Genomic DNA, 19,465 nt, shown 5'->3' with positions numbered 1-19,465 from the left:
GTGAGATAAAAGAAAGAATTATATATTCCATGAATGTAGGGAAACCTATTCCCTGTCCTACCCCATAAACAAAGAAAAGTGAAAGCTAAAAATAGGTGTTCCATGTTTGTTAATCTGTCTTCTATTAAAAGGGGACATGATTAATCTGTTTTGGATTAAGTACACGGAGCTGGACAAATAATCTCAATACCGTTCTTGACTTGTCCAAATTTGGGTAGTTGACAAACACTCAGTCACAAACATGAATCTTTACAAATCTAGACCTATTCATGTTAGTTTGTCAACTGAGAAAAGAGTTTGCATCAATTTCCTAAAAATCCTGACAGAGAACAAACTATGAATGTTGAAGCTGCTAACACTAAGTCAGGAAAATAAATTGGACAGGTGATTATGTCCAAGTACAGTCAGTGTGTTGCTGGCAGATGTTCCCCCGGGAGCTGAACCATAATGTCTCTAACTCCCTATTTCATTACTTAAATGTGGCTGTAGTGTATAGTCAAAGGGAAGTGTTTATAACCATGCATTTATTCTATTAATTTGGGCTACAAGATTCTACTTGCAGCATAAATATGCACATGGTGGTTGGGTAGCCTTCTTGTTGAAGGCCTGGGTTCAATTCCCTTTATGGGTACAGCATGTGAACCTGTTTTAGGTGTCCCCCCCCAGATAGGGAGGATAGTGATGTCTTGTGTAACAGTGGACTAGCAATCACTCGCTCACTCACTCACTCACTCACTCACTCACTCGGGTCAGCTGTTCACTCACTCACTCACTCACTCAGTCACTCAGGTCAACTGTTCTCTGTAAGGACGTTTTGGCATTAATCTGTAGAGATTGTTAGACATGTCCATGTTTGAAATTATAATGGCAAGGGCATGGTCGTACATCAAGAGAAACGTATACACGAAAGACTAACTGAATAGTGTTTGTCCTAAAGGAAAGGTAGACTGAACTACCATACAGACATAAGGGTTTTTTTAGTCATTGGAATGAATTGATTTTGTACTGCACCTTCTTTTGTGTTCATACTAAAGGTGGGTGGTGTGGTAGCCAAGTGGTTAAATCACAGAAGGCCTGGGTTCAATTCTCAACATGGGTACTGTGTATGAAGCCAATTTCTGGTGTCCACTGCCATGATTTTGCTGGAATATTGCTAAAAGCTACATAAAAGTAAACTCATTCATTCATGCCAAAGGGAGAATTCAAATAAATACATAAATACACACAACCTCAAGTTAATGGAACAGACATCTTGAATTAGGTAGTGCTGAACAAAATTTTTGTGCAACTGATGTCGACAAGGAAACTTGTGCTTCAGATTGTATATATTTAGATAATTTTACTGTAGTTAATTTGATCCACCTGTGGCATATTAGTAACATACACTATTAATCTCTGCCATGTATTATTAATTTTGTTTTAATTTCAGTTACTCATATTTCTGGCATTTTGTTTCAGGAATGTTCAAGCTACTATGGAAACGTTCATAGTCCTTAGAACTTCTTACGCCCATTCCTAACACATTGGCTATGGTCAAAGTTAAGAATTCCCAGGGCTATGAAAGTTTTGACAATAAAGGCCCAGATTCACATAAATTATTGATCATCAAATCATTTTAGTCTTCATTTTTTTTTTTTTTTTCAGAAATCATACCAAGAGGATTTACTTTATGTTTGAAATGCTGAATTTTTGTCCAAGTTTCTCAATATGTAATTTTATTTTCAGAATTTAACTGCAATAAAGACATCAACAGCCAGATCCACCCCAATGGTACGATAAAAAGCCCATTCCATCCAAGCCCGTACTCAGCTGGGGTGACATGTACCTACACTTTCACGGGAGTCGGACGAGAAAGGGTCCAACTAAAGTTTGTGCATATGGATTTATTTTTCAATGGAGGAAATCCTACAGAGCCCCTTGAGTAAGTATATGTTTGAAAATTTTGATATACTTTTGTATGCTTTTAAAACCTTTGAATCACTTTTGTATATTTTTTAAACTTTTTGAATTTGCTGAGGGGTATTATTGTGGACAACATTTTTATTATTCATGCATGTTTTAACGTGCCTGTTGTGTTGAACCTCGCCACAACATACAGGGTACTGGGTGGACACAATGGCTGTTTTGTGTGAATAAGGAACATGGGAGGCTCTGTCACCTTAGGTGAAATTCACTTTGCAGAGTTACCTCCCTTGGGCATGCCAGAACCTTTTGTAGTGGGTCCAAATTCTGTTTTGCCACAATTATGTTCTTGGTTTGCGAACAGCATACTTGGTTTTTATGACACTTGTACCTATGCTGAATGGTAGAGGTATCTATCTGCAATATAAGTTGTTCACTTTTCTTGAGTGGGAGCATGGGTTGATGTACCCTTTGGGCTCAGGGAACATGAACAAACATCGAGGGTACGTTAACCCATGGGCCCAAGGGACCAGTGAACAACATTTTAATCTTACAGAACACCTCGGTGTTATTTCTGAACTGTTTCAACAGTTTGTCAAAATTTATTTATTGGAATGCGAGGCAAATATTTTCATAGCCATCACTAGATTTTGCAGACGACACAACAAACACAAATTTAGAGTCATCTCCCTTCCATTCATTTACATTCACAACATCGGTAAATTCTGTACATCATGCGTGATTCAATGTTATTCAAGATAAAGAAGTTCTACCACAAATTAATAACCGAGTGGGTTGCCATGGGCAGCAGGGTACATTGCAGTATTCCTCGCTTGTAAATAGTGTACATTCAAAATAACAGATGAGCGCTTAGCCAATCAGAAAACAACATTTATGTGCAAGCTAGGTAAGATAAACTGCAATACTTCAGGCTCACCTCACATTGCTGAGTCAGTTTAGTTTTGTTCTGCACTCAGCAATATTTCAGCTATATGGATGAGGTAAATATCAAGTCTGGATCAAATAAACCAATGATCAGCATTATGAACATCATCTGCACGGCTGGGATCCGATGACGTGTCAACCAAGTCTGACCACCTGATCCCATTAGTCACCTCTTTTGTCAAGCATGAGTTACTGATGTTCAGTTGTAACAGGTTCTACCCATATTATATGATTCAGCTGGAATGTTGTTCAACGCAGCTCACTTACTAAGTATACCATGAATAAAAAGTTAAGTGCCACCCAGTAATTTTGAAACAATATAGGTTGTCACATAGGAAATGTTTCAGAAAAAAATTAGGTATCATAATTTGGTTTAGTACTTTTAGTTTAAAAACAAAACCATCATGGAAATTATCTTTTGCTTTCGACAGGATGCCTGCACTTTTGGAAAGCATGCATTTTGTTTTCCTCAAAAGGGTTACCATCTTTTGAAAAGTGACAATCAGAAATGGCTGTTATATGGACACATGATTGTCACTTTTAAAAAGTGAAACCTAAATTTAATTGTTTTGTATAAGCACAACAGGAATAGTTATGTTGATTTAAAAAGCAGTGTCATCATATCTGTAACTATATTTCCTTTAATTGTAAATACAAATGATTATGACATCCCTAAATCAGTTACCAGATGAACCCTCTCTAAATCTGGATTAGTTTTCCCAATTAGTTCAGCCTAACATTTCCACAGCTTCTCGTTTTAGGTTTGAAACAGGTCGGCACTTAACTTTTTATTCTCGGAATAGTATGTGGATCAGATATTTAGAAGATACAGCATTTTGCTGGATAATTCAGTGTATAACATCATAAAATTATGCATTTTGCAGTGTATCTTGACAAGTGTAAGAGATTTTGAGGAAACTATCGGTGCATGCAGGCATTTGAAAGTTACAAACATTTACAACCCCACAAATCCAGTGCTAACAGAGCAAATCAACATTGTGGAAAATCTAAGTTTTGAATCCTTGATCAGTGGGTCCTTGTTTGCAAAGGGAGGCAACTCTGTATTTTGAGGTTATGCAACTGACTGATGGACGTATTGATTGATGTATTGATGGATGTATTGATTGATTGACCAACCGACTGACGGACCGATTTTAATTTGGAAATAATTCACATACATTACAACTTGACAGAATTTAGGCAACTTTGACTACTGAAGATCATATTCTCCATTCATCATTGCTTCAAATATTACCTCCTCAATGACCTTGACTCAGGATGAGCTAACATGTTCACGCCTTTATCAAAGGACTGAGTGTGATTAGTGAATCTTTTATCTCTTAGAACGTGAAATAGGGGCTTTGATAGAATTTAAAATGTTTGATGAAAATGAAGATATGTAACTTTTTATGAAGAACAATTTCTTTATTCTTTGAAGCAACATTTCATGGCCACTTCTTGTGTTTTCATCACGTGCCGAAATCACCATGAAACATTGTTATGAAGAATAAAGAAGATATAATCTTTGCAAGTTTCATGTCTTCAGGATTGAAATATTTGAAGAAATGAGTACATTGTTTAGAACTGTTATCAGGCATGGTCACATAGATTTGAACTAGTCTTTATTTCAATTCAATCATGTTTTTGACTCTGGAGAACATGAAGATGGATGATTTTTTTTTTCATATTTGCATATGGCCTAGTCTTTGATCCAAGGTGGTTTACTTTGAAGCTATGAGTAAAGACATGGAAAAAAAACCCAAAACATCTTACATCACAGACTTTCTCTTATGTTAGATTGTTTCGTGAATTTGGAGATTATTGGCTTGCTTTTACTTATTTTATGTTTTCTTATAAATTCGAATATGGAAGACACAAGGAACTTGCAAGTCTTGCAAGAAAACAATAAGTCTTTTTGGTGACTATTTGAATATGTCCAAAATGTTTCTTACCATTATTGCAAAGTGTTCTTTAAATTTTAAATTTAATGCATCTAGTGTGCTGAAGAAGTCTTTATCTGTCCTTAAGCTATATATGGATACAATAGCGAATCAATTCTAGCCTCTATGGCACCATTACAGAGAGTAACATCATTTGTCATTACTGCAATATGGTGACAACTATTGATCTGTTACCTTATACAAAAAGCTGTGATTAATTATAGGTGCCCATAATTAATATAACCCATTGAAAACTGCTATTTGATGTCAAAATTTTATTAAAAATGGTCACCATTCCCTTTCATCATCTACAGATCACACATTCATCAGCAGCAGGTGACCAATTAATTATTGTCATTTATTGACTAAGGCTCACAAAATTTCAATAAAAATCTTTGACATACGGTTTCTGCAAAATACAAGGACAAAAAATGTATCAGCAATTGATTACTGGAATCATCACATGAACAATGATTCATAAAATGCGGTGATATATCAGGATTTCGGATAGCATTTCATCATTCCCCAGAACTTATCAGTCTCTGGTTTCCTTGTACCCACAGTGATGACAAATCCAGATTATTGGTGAATTTGTATGAACCGTCATGATACGCCTCAAATAAGAATGAATTTGTTTTAAACAGTCAAGATATACCAGGTGAACATGATAAAAGATTTCCATTTCACTGCTAACCTATACATGACCTTGACCTCTGCTTAAAATGACCTTGACCCTTGTTCTCCTTGATCTTTTCAGCTGTGCTGGGTCAGATTCCATCAAGGTCACAATACCATTGAGCGGGAAGATCGTGGAACTGGGTGTGTACTGTGGGAAGAAACTGCCCCCAGTACTAATGTCTGCTGGTACAAAGATGACTGTACAGTTTGAGAGCGAGCCCTCATCCAAAGGAATGACAACTGGCTTCAAAGCTGTTTACAGTTTTGTCAACAGTGTGTACACAGATTACATTTCCTAAAAGATTGAATCAGAATGTCTAGTCCCTTGCTTTGCAGAAATTGTATTCCCTAAAAGATAGAATGAGAATGTATGGTTGTTACCTTGCACTGCAAGTGCTTGTCTAGACACTGTAATGCACATGTGTTGTGAGTAACACTGATTTTGTTTCCATTGGAATAATGCCACCTGCTCTCATGCAACAAGATTTGAAATGTAAGTCAGTTACAGTGACAAAGCTGATGGGTATCAAGACTCCCTTTTATCCTTTGAATACATTGGGCAGGTCTGTGGTATTGAAGTGCTTGTGTCCATTTTCTGTAAGTTAATGAACTGAGGTCATGTATAGCTCATGGAAGTGAAATGAACCCTGGTCTGTAGAAGGACTTTGTCAAACCATACAATTACCTTTCACTGAAGAACTTTGAAACAGACTACATCGCCCTCATGTTCGGAAAATAAAGAGAAAGATCCATATCAATGTTGGGTAAACTTAATACTCACCGGTCTCAGCACGGTTTGGTTTCTCTATTGTTTTTATCCAGTTTATGAACATTTTTCTAAAGGAAAAGGCCATAGTTTGTAATTCTGTAGCGTCATAGCTGAGGAACATTGCTGGGTGATGGAGGAATGCATTTTGTAAAAGAGGAATATATTTGGGTAGCAAAGGAACTTAGTTGACTGCTGATGCAGCACCTGAGGACACAGATCAGTGGTGGAGGTACATAAGTTGGTTATAGAGAATTATAAGTTGGCTATGGAGGATGATAAGTTGGTTATGATAGAAGATAAGTTGGTTATTGAGAAAGAAATGTTGGTTATAGCGGAAGATAAGGTTGTTTTAGGGGAAGATCAGTTAGGTGAATGAGGAGGATAGGTTTGGTGAATGAGGAAGATGTTTATGGGCATGTGGGGAACATTATGAGATGATTGAGGAACAGATAATTTGACAGTAGGGGACATAGCTGGATGACTGAGGGACATATATTTGGGTATTGAGGAATATCATTGGATGATTGAAGAACAGATAATTTGGCAATAGGGAACATAGTTGCACATTTGAGGGACAGATAGTTGGGCAGTGAGGAACATTGTTAGATGATCGAAGAACAGATAAATTAGCAATGGGGTACATAGTCCGATGATTGAGGGACAGATATTTGGCCTGCTGAGGAACATTCTTGAATGATTGATGGACATATAGTTTGGCAATGAGGGACATAGTCGGATGAATGAGGAACAGATATCTTGGCAATGAGGAACATTGTTGGATGATTGATGAACAGATAGTTTCGCAATAGGGAGCATAGTTGGATGATTGAGGGACAGGTAGCTGGGCAAGTGAGGAACACTGTTGGATGATTGAAGAACAGATCTATAATTTGGCAATGGGGAACAATAGTCAGATGATTAAGGGACAGGTCTGCAGTCTACACTACCAGTTGTCCGACTTTCATTTTTGTAGAAGTTGAAGTGGTTGAGCAGATTAGGTGCATGACTCTCAGGCTTGGGGTTGAAATCCTGGATGGGAATCTGAATTTTACCAAGCAAGTCTAATCCCAAATATAACATATGTTACATTTGACCACTTTTTAATGGTATTGTGTACTCATAGCTTGAGGAAGAGAAAATTGAGCAATGGAGTAACATGGTGTATGCAAACCTATAAAGTATCAACAAAGTGAACAAGTTAGTTGAAAGTTGTTTCAGTGAACAAGTGCAGTTCTTCAGACACAACTTAGAGTTTAAAGATCATTACTTATTTTTATTCAGATTATCCACAGGTAGAAAAGACACATTTGAATAACTACTAGTCTGCTGCCCCATGGCTACTAATACAGAAAGCCCACCTGTAATCTCCATTGCTTATGTCATCTCACCTGTAATCTTTACTTAATGAAAGATGCCTCTGACATTTAGCAGTCCATGCAGGTATGAATTCTGTCTAGTAAATGCCAATTTAGTTGTCAGTATCGGAGACTGTATGAAATATCTCAAGCAAGCAGTTGGTGATTTCCTTACAACGTGGAAACAATGTGACAGATTCACACACAGAGCTCTTATTACAGTGTCTAGACCCATGCTGGATCCATGCCTCAGGCTGTGGATAATAGTGCCACACTACTCACTAATTGTACGTCTTCATACTATAGATGAATAATAGTCCCTCATTGATCTATGATCATATGTTTTGATATAAAGTACTGCATTTCTTGCTTATTGTGGAGAACAGTCTGTCCTAAGTTTATGTATAGTGATATATTTTCTTATTAGTGCTTGAGTTGGGTAGAATGTGTGAAGCCCACTTCTGGTGTCCCCCACTGTGATGTGGGAATATTGCTAAAACCATTGTGAAAACAAACCCCATCAGTCAGTGAGTTTTGCAGGTATTCATGGAGATCTTCAGTTTATGAAGTACAACATTCATAGTTTCAACTACAGGTTTGAAAGTCCATTAGGGCCTGTGATGTATTTCTAACTTCTTGATCCTTTTTGTATGTATTGGTGACAAGATTTGTTTTGTTTTCATCTAGATTTCGGAATAAAAAGTGGTGAGCGAGACAGCAGAGGAGGTGAGTATTCAGAGTATGAGTAACTGTTTGTGGTACGTCTTTGTAGGAATGAAGATCTTATAATCTAAGTATGCAAAGTGAGATGTTTTGCTTTTTTCATTTCTTATTTCAGTTTCATTCTGGACAGTATGAGCCATCTTGCAGATGATTACGTGATGCTGAATGTATCATAGTTTCTGAATTTAAATGATGGGTTTAAGTGAATGTGATTTTAAGAAGGTATAGGCAGTAAAGACGAAGATATGATTTATTCATTATGGATTTAGGGCGAAACATTACAATGTAAGTTGGTCACTGTTTGCGAGGCATGGGTTTATGTACCCTCGATTACTATTTATTTTTCATTAGCCCATTGAGCCTTGAGGGACCAGTGAACAATCTTATTATCTTACCAAATACCTCAATGTTAATTTAGAACTTTATAGCATGGGTATTGGATTGTACACTTCAGCCAACCTGTGTGAATCTCGCATCTTGCTGTTTTGCCAGCAGGTTTTGTCTTAGTACAGTCACCGCAGTGTAATTCCCCTCGGTATAGTTAATACTCACAGGGACTATGCTTGAATGTTTTATCAAAATTTATTTAATGCGAAGAAATCTTTTTGGAGTCATCGCTAGATTTTACAGATGAAACAAGAAAAAAAAAAACAGAGTTAGAGTTATCTCCCTTCCATCTGTTTGCATTCACAAAACATGCATGATAAAGAAGTACTACCTCAAAGTAACGAATGAGATGCCATTGGTACATTGAAATGTACTTTGCTTGTAAATGGAGCACATTAAAAAAAATAGAAGAAGTGTTAGATAATCAGAAAACAGCATTTATGTGTGAGGGAAGAAAATACAATATTGTGTATTCAGTTAGTGATTTTTAACATTGCTTTTAGCAGTATTCCAGGAATATTACAGAGAGGCAACATGAAATTGTGGGGAACTGAACATAAGCCTTTGGTGTAATAAGAGTATGGTTACAAATCATAATAAGTGTATGGTTACAAATCAAGGTTACCTAACCAGCCTGCAGTATTGTATGATGCAGCTGATATTGTTGAATTAATAAAGATGGGGATGGTGAGGTAGCCTAGTGGTTAATGTGTTCGCTCATCACACCAAAGGTCCAGGTTCGATTATCCACATGGGTACAATGTGTGAAGCCCCATCACGATATTGCTAAAAGCGGCGTAAAACCATACTCACTCACTAAAAAAGATGGTGCGTAAAACTGCTGTTGGATTCGACCTTAGAACTCAGACAAAGACGCCACAGGGTGTTTGTCTGGGATAGCTTTGTCTGTTCACCGATAGCTGTAATGTAGCTGTAATCATGTAGAGCCCTGTGGTGTTTGTCTGGCATGGCTTTGTCTGTTCACCGATAGCTGTAATGTAGCTGTAATCATGTAGAGCCCTGTGGTGTTTGTCTGGCATGGCTTTGTCTGTTCACCGATAGTTGTAATGTAGCTGTAATCATGTAGAGCCCTGTGGTGTTTGTCTGGCATGGCTTTGTCTGTTCACTGATAGCTGTAATGAAGCTGTAATCATGTAGAGCCCTGTGGTGTTTGTCTGGCATGGCTTTGTCTGTTCACCAATAGCTGTAATGTAGCTGTAATCATGTAGAGCCCTGTGGTGTTTGTCTGGCATAGCTTTGTCTGTTCACCAATAGCTGTAATGTAGCTGTAATCATGTAGAGCCCTGTGGTGTTTGTCTGGCATGGCTTTGTCTGTTCACCGATAGCTGTAATGTAGCTGTAATCATGTAGAGCCCTGTGGTGTTTGTCTGACATAGCTTTGTCTGTTCACCGAATAGCTGTAATGTAGCTGTAATCATGTAGAGCCCTGTGGTGTTTGTCTCGCATAGCTTTGTCTGTTCACCAATAGCTGTAATGTAGCTGTAATCATGTAGAGCCCTGTGGTGTTTGTCTGGCATAGCTTTGTCTGTTCACTGAATAGCTGTAATGTAGCTGTAATCATGTAGAGCCCTGTGGTGTTTGTCTGGCATAGCTTTGTCTGTTCACCGAATAGCTGTAATGTAGCTGGAATCATGTAGAGCTATAGCTGGAGAATTGCAGAGGCATAAAAGAAATATTGCTTAAGTACAACTGGGATCCTTTTCAAGACAGCAATAACCCAGCTCACCCATTAAATTCAGTTTTGATCAAATAGACACTCATCTTGTCTAGCACAGTCAAAGCAATATAACTCTTTGTTGTTGCTCAACTAGATCATACATTAGTTAGATTACTTCTAACTGATAAGTGATTCTCAACATCTGTAACAAGTACGTCCAACTCAGCTCTTTCCTACCAAGCTTGACAGATTTGTCTCCCTTGGTAGTATCATTTCACGTGTGAACACATTCACAGTGAAAGTTTTGCTTCCATACTGTGTCCCGATAGATGACTGGCAGGGAACTGTGAAGAAATTATCACCGATAATAGCAAGGATTGTTTAGTCTGGACATCAAAGGGATTGATTTGATTAAGTTATCTTTGATGGAGTATCGTCTGAAGGGACTTGGCATTTGTGTGGGAGAACAATTGGAATGAATGAGTTTATAGCACACAATAAGCTTTTGTTTGTGTGTGATGATTCATTTATAGAACTTTGGTTATTATAAGATATCAGTTAAAAATTGAAGCAATGAGTGATAAGAAATATTTTCATTGTCAAATATTAGGCTAATACATGGCCTAGGTGCCCCAGCCTGCATGTTTTGTATCTGGTACGTTTTATTACTGTTATGGACATGTTTGGTTAGTTTATCTTCAGTCACAGCAACTACCCTGATGCTAATGTTAGACTTGTGTTAAGTTTTGGTGTGTTTTTTTTCATTGAGACTTATGTTTGACTTTGTTTCATTGAAGCAAATATTTTACTTGTGTTCCGTGTGTTTCTTTGGAGCAAATGTTTGACTTGTGTTGTTTGTTTTGTTTTTTTTAGGCTAAGGTTTGACATATGTTAAGTTCTTGTATCATTGAGGCTAATGTTTACTTTGTGTTAAGTGTTTGTTTCACTGATGCTAATGTTTGACTTGTTGAAAGTGTTTCAATGAGACTAATGTTTGACTTGTTGGAAGTGTTATTTCATTGAGACTAATGTTTGACTTGTCGGTTTCAGTGTGTGTATTCAACTACTACAGCCAGCGTGGGTCCCATGGAAACTTCACCTCACCCAACTACCCGGGCTTGTACCCTCGGAACACGGAATGCCACTATCTCTTCTACGGCAAGGGGAAGGAGACTGTTCATATAGAATTTCCAGTATTTCAAGTTGAAGGCATTGGCCCAAGGTGATTGAATCAAGGAAATTTGACAGTTTGTAGAAACTGCACTCACCTACTTAATAGCAGTATAATCACATTTTACTGCTGTGCTTGTAATTAGGACTAGGATGAATCAAAGCTTCAAAGCAAGGTGATCCCCACTAATCTTTAAGCAACCTGGCTGTTTCTTCAAGATCTTAAGAGTACCAACTGTCGGATTTGGAATTATTTTGGCCAAGTGTGGTCTTTACACAATAGAAATGGTGGGGTAGCCTCATCGTTAATGCATTGGCTTGTCATGCCAAAGACCTGGTTTTGATTCCCTACAATATTTGAAGCCCATTTCTAGTGTTTCCACATGATATTACTGGAATATTGCTAAAACCAGCATAAAACCATACTCACTCACTACTCGCACAAACCGATATGGTCCAAGCTAATAACCAGGTTCTACTCTGGATCCACTCAACCTGAGGACTTGAGTTGCTGATCTTTGACCTGGTTGTAGTACCACAAATATATGCATCCTTTTACCAAAATTCCCAGACATAATTGTTAATTTTTTCAGATGTGATGAAGGAACACACAGTGACTATGTCTCCTTTTCCAACTTTGCTGACACCGACGACAGGAAGTTACACAGATTGTGTGGTGTGAGCTCCGAGAAGAAAGAATTTATCGAGTCTGACGGACCATTCTTCAGGGTAGTGTTCAAGTCCAACGACGTCTATGATGATGAAGGATTTTTTGCTTACTACCAGTTCAAAGGGGCTTCAGGTAGTTCTATGACACCTGTCAACAATGGTGATCATTCAGGTAACATGAACTCTTGGACACTGGTCAGTTGTGTCCATCTAGAAACTTGACGAGCTGTTCAGAGGGCCTGTTTTGTAAAGCTGTCTTACACCATGACAATTTTGTAGCTGGACATGCAATTTCAACCAAGTTCAAATTGCTGTCTGAAAATATCTGAATTGCCTGGCTAAGGTTGCACTATTATTGCATCTTTAAAGGTCAGGAAGTTGCAATAAACTCATTTCAAATGTCAGCATCAGCATGATATAAAATGATTTAGCAGACTCTTGTGAGTGTCTTGTTTGTATTCCTTAAACCCTATGCAAGTAGGTTTTCTTTCAAACTTTCCTCTTTTGAGAAGCTTATGCCAGTGTTATAAATAGATTCAAACTGTCAGTAGCAAGTGGGGCCTCAATAATTCATGATAATTTATAGACTAAAACAGCACATATGCAAATACTTCGAGTATTCGTTTCACAGACATCACAGACCTTATTACCTCTGACATTGATGAGACACACTCTATGGTTACTCGTACATTTTCAAATTATCTTCATATCAAATTATCTTAAGGACTTCAGTTATCATCACTGGAAGAATCCTCCACATTATATTTGTCCAGATCTGAGATGCTGCCATCACTATCATAGCATCTGTCACAGTCAGAATCTTGAGCTGTTTGGGCCTCACCATCCTCTCCCCCTTCTGCCTCATATGCATGTGAATCTATCTGCTCACCAGCGATGACTTCCTGAGATTCCTTGGGCTGGAGAACTCTCCTTAGCCATCTGGATTTTGCTTTCAACCAGTGGTGGACCAATGGGGTCATACTCTGGCACTTCAGAACTGACCAGTGACATTACTACTTATGATTTTGATAGTTATTTGTAACAACGTGCATTTGACTATTTGTTTTTTTTTCTGACGACAGTGTTGTCGCTAAAATTAGCAAGTCAGGATTTAGGAAACATAATCAGCTCCTAAATTATCAGTAGTCAGACAGGGTAGCCTCAGTAACTTTTGACTGGTCCCAGCAAAGGTCAGCTACCATTTTGCTAGTAGGCAGGCAGTTACTTCAAACACTGGCTTATACACTCAGACTTACTCACAGGTATGCATGTAAATATTTTTCAAAGTGGCCTTGAACACTTACTTGAATAATGGTAGAACTTGTTGGTTGGTTAATTGTTATATAATGTGCTTTGTACATCCTGGTTTTTTTTTTTCAGATATGATGCATCGGTACGACAGACCTAGCAGTGGTTCAGGAAAGAATTTACCGACAACATCAGTAATTGTCTGTTTCCTGACACTTGCCTTCCTTGCTCACAAGGTCATCCACTGACCTGACCTCCTGACCTTGAACTATGACCTCAACCTCTGCCATCTTCAAGGAATGTGAACAAAATCAAGTGTCATATTTAGTTTGGGCCTTTCCTAATTGACTACTGACAAAACTGGTTATAAGGGTTGTTTTTTGTTCTACATGCCCATGTTATGTGCTTATGCTTACAATACTGCCTTTCATGATTATTTTCTTTTTTTGTTTGACCTTGAACTCCATGACCTCATTATGTAAATATATTCATAGCTCATCTGCCTTATTGTTGTTTTTTTTTATCATGTGTCGCTGAAAGTTACTGAATGTTTTCATTTCAAACAAGTGGCAGTTTGATAAACATATTGAAAATTTGTAAAATGCTATAATATTTTCATTGCTTATGTGCTCAAAGGTTCCAGACATTTGGAACAAAGGGAACATGTGTTGAATGCTGGTCTCTAAAACAAAGAGTTAAGACATTGAGAAACAGAGACTGAAACTCTTCTTAGCATTTGTGTAACATATGGAATGAAGATTTCTGCCACTACTTTTAGCTAAGATTTTTTTGTTAGGTCTGTTTTTTCAAGAGTTGCATGAACCTTCAGAATAGGCTCCATATTTGTTAAACATATTTAGTCATATTCTGAAAGAAAACAAAACATATTTCAGAAAACATGTATTTGATATTTGGTCAATATAACCAGACATAATTTTTTGATTTGGGGGAAAATTTTTGAACTCACATTATTTACTTATATTTTGAAATACATTTGTTTTGGAATGAAAGAATTACATGGTTTTTAGAAATCAAAATGTCCCTGTACAGATCAAGATCTCAACCTTTGAGAATGTTTGGTCAACATTTTCCAAAATACTACACCTGTGTATATTTACATAGCACTATGTAAATAATTATTTTAAATGCTGCTGTCATGGAAGTGATGACTGCATCTGGAGAAGTATCTCATTTTTGTCATCCAGTGTGTTTATCAATATGTATCAGTTATGTAATCCTCCCAACCAATGAGGATTAACTATCAGGTCAGCTGACTGCTGATCTTAACTGTGATTGGTTGAAAGTTGTCAGTGTTACAAGTGATACACCACAAACTTGCCTTAAATATCACCAGATGTGACAGGAATTAGAGGGGTCATATCAAAAACTTCACGTCTTTTTCAAGAACTATATAATACTGCACATGATTTCAACACCAAACTGCTGTAGTGTGCTGTAACATTTACTTTTAGTGAAAAATTCAATTCATGATTTTAAACAATTATATATTTGCCAACATTTAGAAAAAGACTTGCAAGAGTTTTGTGACAGACCCTAGAAGCATGACTACGATATGTACATGTATAAACAATGTGAAATGTGCATCATTAGACATGCTGTTTCTTGTAACATAAACGATATTGTGACAACATGCCTGTGTATGTAGATATATAGTATAGTGAACTTTAAGTCTGCCCAATGGTGTATGACATCAGATTGCATCAAGACCTATATGTCAGCATATGGCGTCTTTATAGCATCAGCATTTGTGTCTACATGATTAGCCAAGATAAGTGAAGTTCTTTGACAAATGTAGGCATAGCTTATAGGCAATGATTGCTTTTTCGCTTAAGTCAAGTCTTTTTCACACATTCTAATTGATATATGATGTCACAGTGATTGTATATGAGAAATTATTGAATAAAGTTGTCAGTCATCATCATCATCATCATCATCATCATCTAAAAAAATATATCACTGTTCCATAAAATCATTACTGCTTCAGGCTGAAGTGATAAATGGTTTAAAATATTGTTCATTTTTAAAAAATGAGGAATTACATGCATGAATTCCTTCATGCCTGTTCACGTGGGTTATGGATCTGATATGTCTTCATAGTGCTAAGACTGTTACACTCAGGTTCATTATCAATAGCCCCCAATAGTTTACAACACCCTCAACACATCCTCTTAAACCTCCACCTCCCTCCCCATCTCCCCTCACTGACCAGCCCCCTGCCCTCCTGACATACCAGGGTACATCTCTCTCATAATCTAAACAGAGAAACAGTGCATCGTAGACTTATAAGAAGCAATCTCATACAGACTGGTTTATTGACTTCATTAATGTCTTTGTTTGTTTTCAGAATCAATTTAGATTTCTTTGGATTAAAAGTTCAAATGTCTGGAAACTGATCCTGTTTCTTAGAAACAAATGTTTTGTTCCATCTAAATACACACCAGTACGTACCAAATTTGGTCATCAAAACTTCAAACCCTTTTTCTTTTTCCTGATTGTTTTTAGGTGAATCCTGTTAAAGATCTTGCTTCAAACAAGTAGTTCCATAAGCAGTTTCAGAAAAAATATATTTTTCCTCTGACTTTATTTCAAACAAAGCAAAATGAACTTCTCTCTGTACACAGTCATTCAAATGGAGGATTCGTCCATTGTTAATATGGATTCTTCCAAGCCCTGGCGTCACATACTTTGACCCAAAGCACAGTCAGAAACATTTTGGACACTTTAAAATGTTCTCTTTTTTAATTGCAGTGCTACCACACACACATATCACCTACCCCTCTCTCATTACTCACCCAATCCTTACTTTAACCCTGTAATATCAACTGGTCAGCCATATGTTGAAGCAAGATTAAGGCTGTTATACTCGTTCATAATTCCATCACACTCATCATATTTATCTATGGGATAGATCAGAGAAATCATTGATGCACTTTGAGCTGGTCCTTCCTTACTATTGAATACACATTCCTCAAACCATTCATCAATCATTCAACCAGTTTCCATCCTCAAAAAAATTTCACAATTTGAGATAAGTTTATATGGAATCCCTAGGAAATGTTGAGCATTATCTCTATACATGTTGATTTCACCATGATACAGCATTCTCTCAATGAGAACAAAACACTGTACTCATAAACTCAAGGAATTATATATATGAAAATGTTGATTTTAGAATTTATATTCATGTGAGACCGTTGATTTATGCGCATGTCAAAATGAAGTCAGATATCGATTTATGCTGTTGGAGAATGCTGATGTGTAATGTCAAATACCTCGTTGTTGCGGTATCCGATAACACATGAGGTATATGTTAGCTGTTGCTTTTCTTTCTTGTTGATCGTCAGTTGTTGATGTAAGTAGACACTGTCTCATTTATTGTCATTTGTCAGTGCAGTGGATTTTTTATCCTAATCTGCTGTAGTTCTCAGAATATGGTGCTCTGAGGGCCTGGCACTGAGCTTAAGATGGCAAGCCAGAAGGGTAAAGTGTAGCATTTTATCAAAAGGTATGTATGCATTCCTGCAAGGATGTTCCAAGTTCTTCTCACCTTTGATTTAGGAAAGAATAATTTGAATAAACTCAATTCCTCATCAAACTGTTATTTTTCCTAAGTCAAATCAGGTGTTGTTAGGGAATCGGTATCTTTTCATTTTTCAAGCTTGTCATGAACATTGCAACTGCTGAAACACACACACCACTGTCATGGATAATGTATTGTGAAAATGTCCATTGTAGAAAACTTAGACCAAGTTCTTATCTTTTAAATCAGAGTAAATGTTCAGGTCAGAGAGCCATTATCACTCTGGAATATTTCCAAGTGTCGCGTTAAACAACAAACAAAAATGGAAGTCAGTCTGCAGTTTCATCAGCGGTGGGGTAGCCTAGTGGTTAAAGTGATCACTCATCACACCAAAGACCTAGGTTCATTTCCTCATGTGGTACAATGTGTGAGGCCCATGTCTGGTGTCTCCTACCATGAAATATTGCTAAAAGTGGCATAAAACCATACTCTCTCACTCTGACTTTGTGTACTTGTCCTTATGATACGATTTTGACCAAAGATCGGTGAAGGCCTCAAAGTCCTGAACAGTAAAAAAATCAGAATTTGGTGCAGTTATGCCTGACACTTCAAACGTTTTCTCCAGAATTTTAAGCACGATTACCTTAGGCCAGACCAATTTTATTTCTAGTGTTACGGATTTTAGTCCACTGAAAACCTAAATGCAGGCGGGTAACAAAATAAAAATAAAATTTCCAATGAAAGTAATATTCCTTCTGAATACTCAAAGTATTTTACTTTTGTTAATTCATGAAGTGAATCATAGATAAAAAAACAACCTAAAAAGTATTTTCTTGTGAGTTTACATTTCTAGCCAATAAAAACATCAGGATTTTATTATTTGAATGGGGAAAAGTTTTTTATGCTTTTTTTCTTATTCTTGAAAAAAATATGGCATGCGGATCCATAAAATATGAAATAAAATTGGTCTGGCCTTAACAGTAAATATAAATCTGTCTGCATATTTATTATGGTAGGTATTGTCTAAACACGTCATAGAAGTTACTTCATCTCTGTCATATAAATTATTTTCACTGTTAACCTGCTAATCCATAAGTCAGAATGAGTCTTGTAGTACACATGCAATGATACCACTTTCCTATCAACATCTTATAATATCTGGTGCAGGATATGCTGGTCTGACAGCTGTTTTACAAATACAAAAAAAAACAGGTAAAAATTGCATTGTTTTTTCTGTTACCAATGCTTTGGATGTTTAGTATTCAGTACTGTTTTCATGAAAAATGTTCTGTATGCCATGAAAAAAAAATTAGATATAATTTTATTTCAACTCAGTGGCCGTTTTTCATGAAAGAAATTAAATCATAGCTCAAGTTATCACTTGTATAAACATCATTAACTCTTTGTGCAGTGTTTTCATGTCATTTTAAATAAAAACGAAGCATTTGTAAACAAACCAAAAAAAATACAAAAAATACAAAAAAAATGAAAATACATTCATAAAAATCAGTTCTTTTAAGAAATAATCTTCTGTATGATACTGAAGCACATATTTATGTCCTGGAAAAGGTATGTGTTAGAAAGCATTCCAGTGTACATAAAAAGCCTGGATATTAGAATATTCTGTCCATTTTGGTATGTGCATGAGCTGTAATTTTAGTGTTATTATTTATTGAACACTTTTAAGGAATGTTAAATTAGGACTTTGATTTTTAAGCTGTTGTTTTAGTTTTCTGATAGATTTATCAAGAGTTAAACAAGAACTATTTTGACTTGTCCAGTTCTGGCGATTCTACTGTATATATGTATACATATAGGGTTAACACACATAAACCATCTAAGGGTTAACTCGTACCCACTGTCAAGTGTACATATGTATACAAAATAATATCTTCAATTTCATGCATAGTATATGCTGCAGATGACAATAAAATTTTCTATTTCTGTACAAACAATCTGTTGTCATGTCTTCTTTTAACACTGAGGGAGTTGGGATCAACTGTCATGTCACAGTGGAAACACAGAAACCCAATTTTTGTTTGTGGTCAGTGCATACTACAGTTTTTGTGATTCACTTGCAAACCATTTTCAGTCTGGAATAATTGCCAAGTGTGGCATTACACAACAAACAAAAATGGAAGATCAGCCTGCAGTTTCATCTGCTCTTACCTCGGTGGGCTCGGTGGGGTAGCCCAGTGGTTAAAGCGGTCGCTTGTCATGTCAAAGAGCTGGGTTCTGTTCCCCACATGGGTACAATGAGTGGAGCTCATTTCTGGTATTCCCCATAGTGATGTTGCTGGAATATTGCTAGAAGCACCATAAAACTGAACTTACTCACTCACAGAGATCCAGGCTAAAATTGGTCTTCAGTACTCCATGGTTGTCGTAAGAGGCAACTATTGGGTTTGGGTGGTCAGTGAGGCTCAATGACTTGTACCCCATGTCATTGAATTTCAGTCA

At 36.9% G+C, this 19,465-nt stretch overlaps 1 protein-coding gene across 3 annotated transcripts in view; it reads left to right on the top strand.

Annotated features, from left to right (window-relative positions):
• The window catches only part of LOC137286985 (suppressor of lurcher protein 1-like), a 563,849-nt gene extending 544,889 nt beyond the window's left edge, over positions 1-18,960 (top strand). For all 3 annotated transcript variants that reach the window (XM_067819057.1, XM_067819056.1, XM_067819055.1), the window contains 6 exons: positions 1,726-1,921; positions 5,545-5,738; positions 8,277-8,315; positions 11,428-11,599; positions 12,141-12,388; positions 13,597-18,960. In XM_067819057.1, the coding sequence (XP_067675158.1) occupies positions 1,726-1,921; positions 5,545-5,738; positions 8,277-8,315; positions 11,428-11,599; positions 12,141-12,388; positions 13,597-13,712 (965 nt within the window). In that variant the 3' untranslated portion in view covers positions 13,713-18,960. The remainder of the gene's footprint in view (positions 1-1,725; positions 1,922-5,544; positions 5,739-8,276; positions 8,316-11,427; positions 11,600-12,140; positions 12,389-13,596) is intronic.
• The last annotated feature ends 505 nt before the right edge of the window (positions 18,961-19,465 follow it).

Source organism: Haliotis asinina, chromosome 6, assembly GCF_037392515.1.
Source record: "Haliotis asinina isolate JCU_RB_2024 chromosome 6, JCU_Hal_asi_v2, whole genome shotgun sequence".
Taxonomy (NCBI): domain Eukaryota; kingdom Metazoa; phylum Mollusca; class Gastropoda; order Lepetellida; family Haliotidae; genus Haliotis; species Haliotis asinina.
This window is presented reverse-complemented; position numbering and strand designations above follow the sequence as displayed.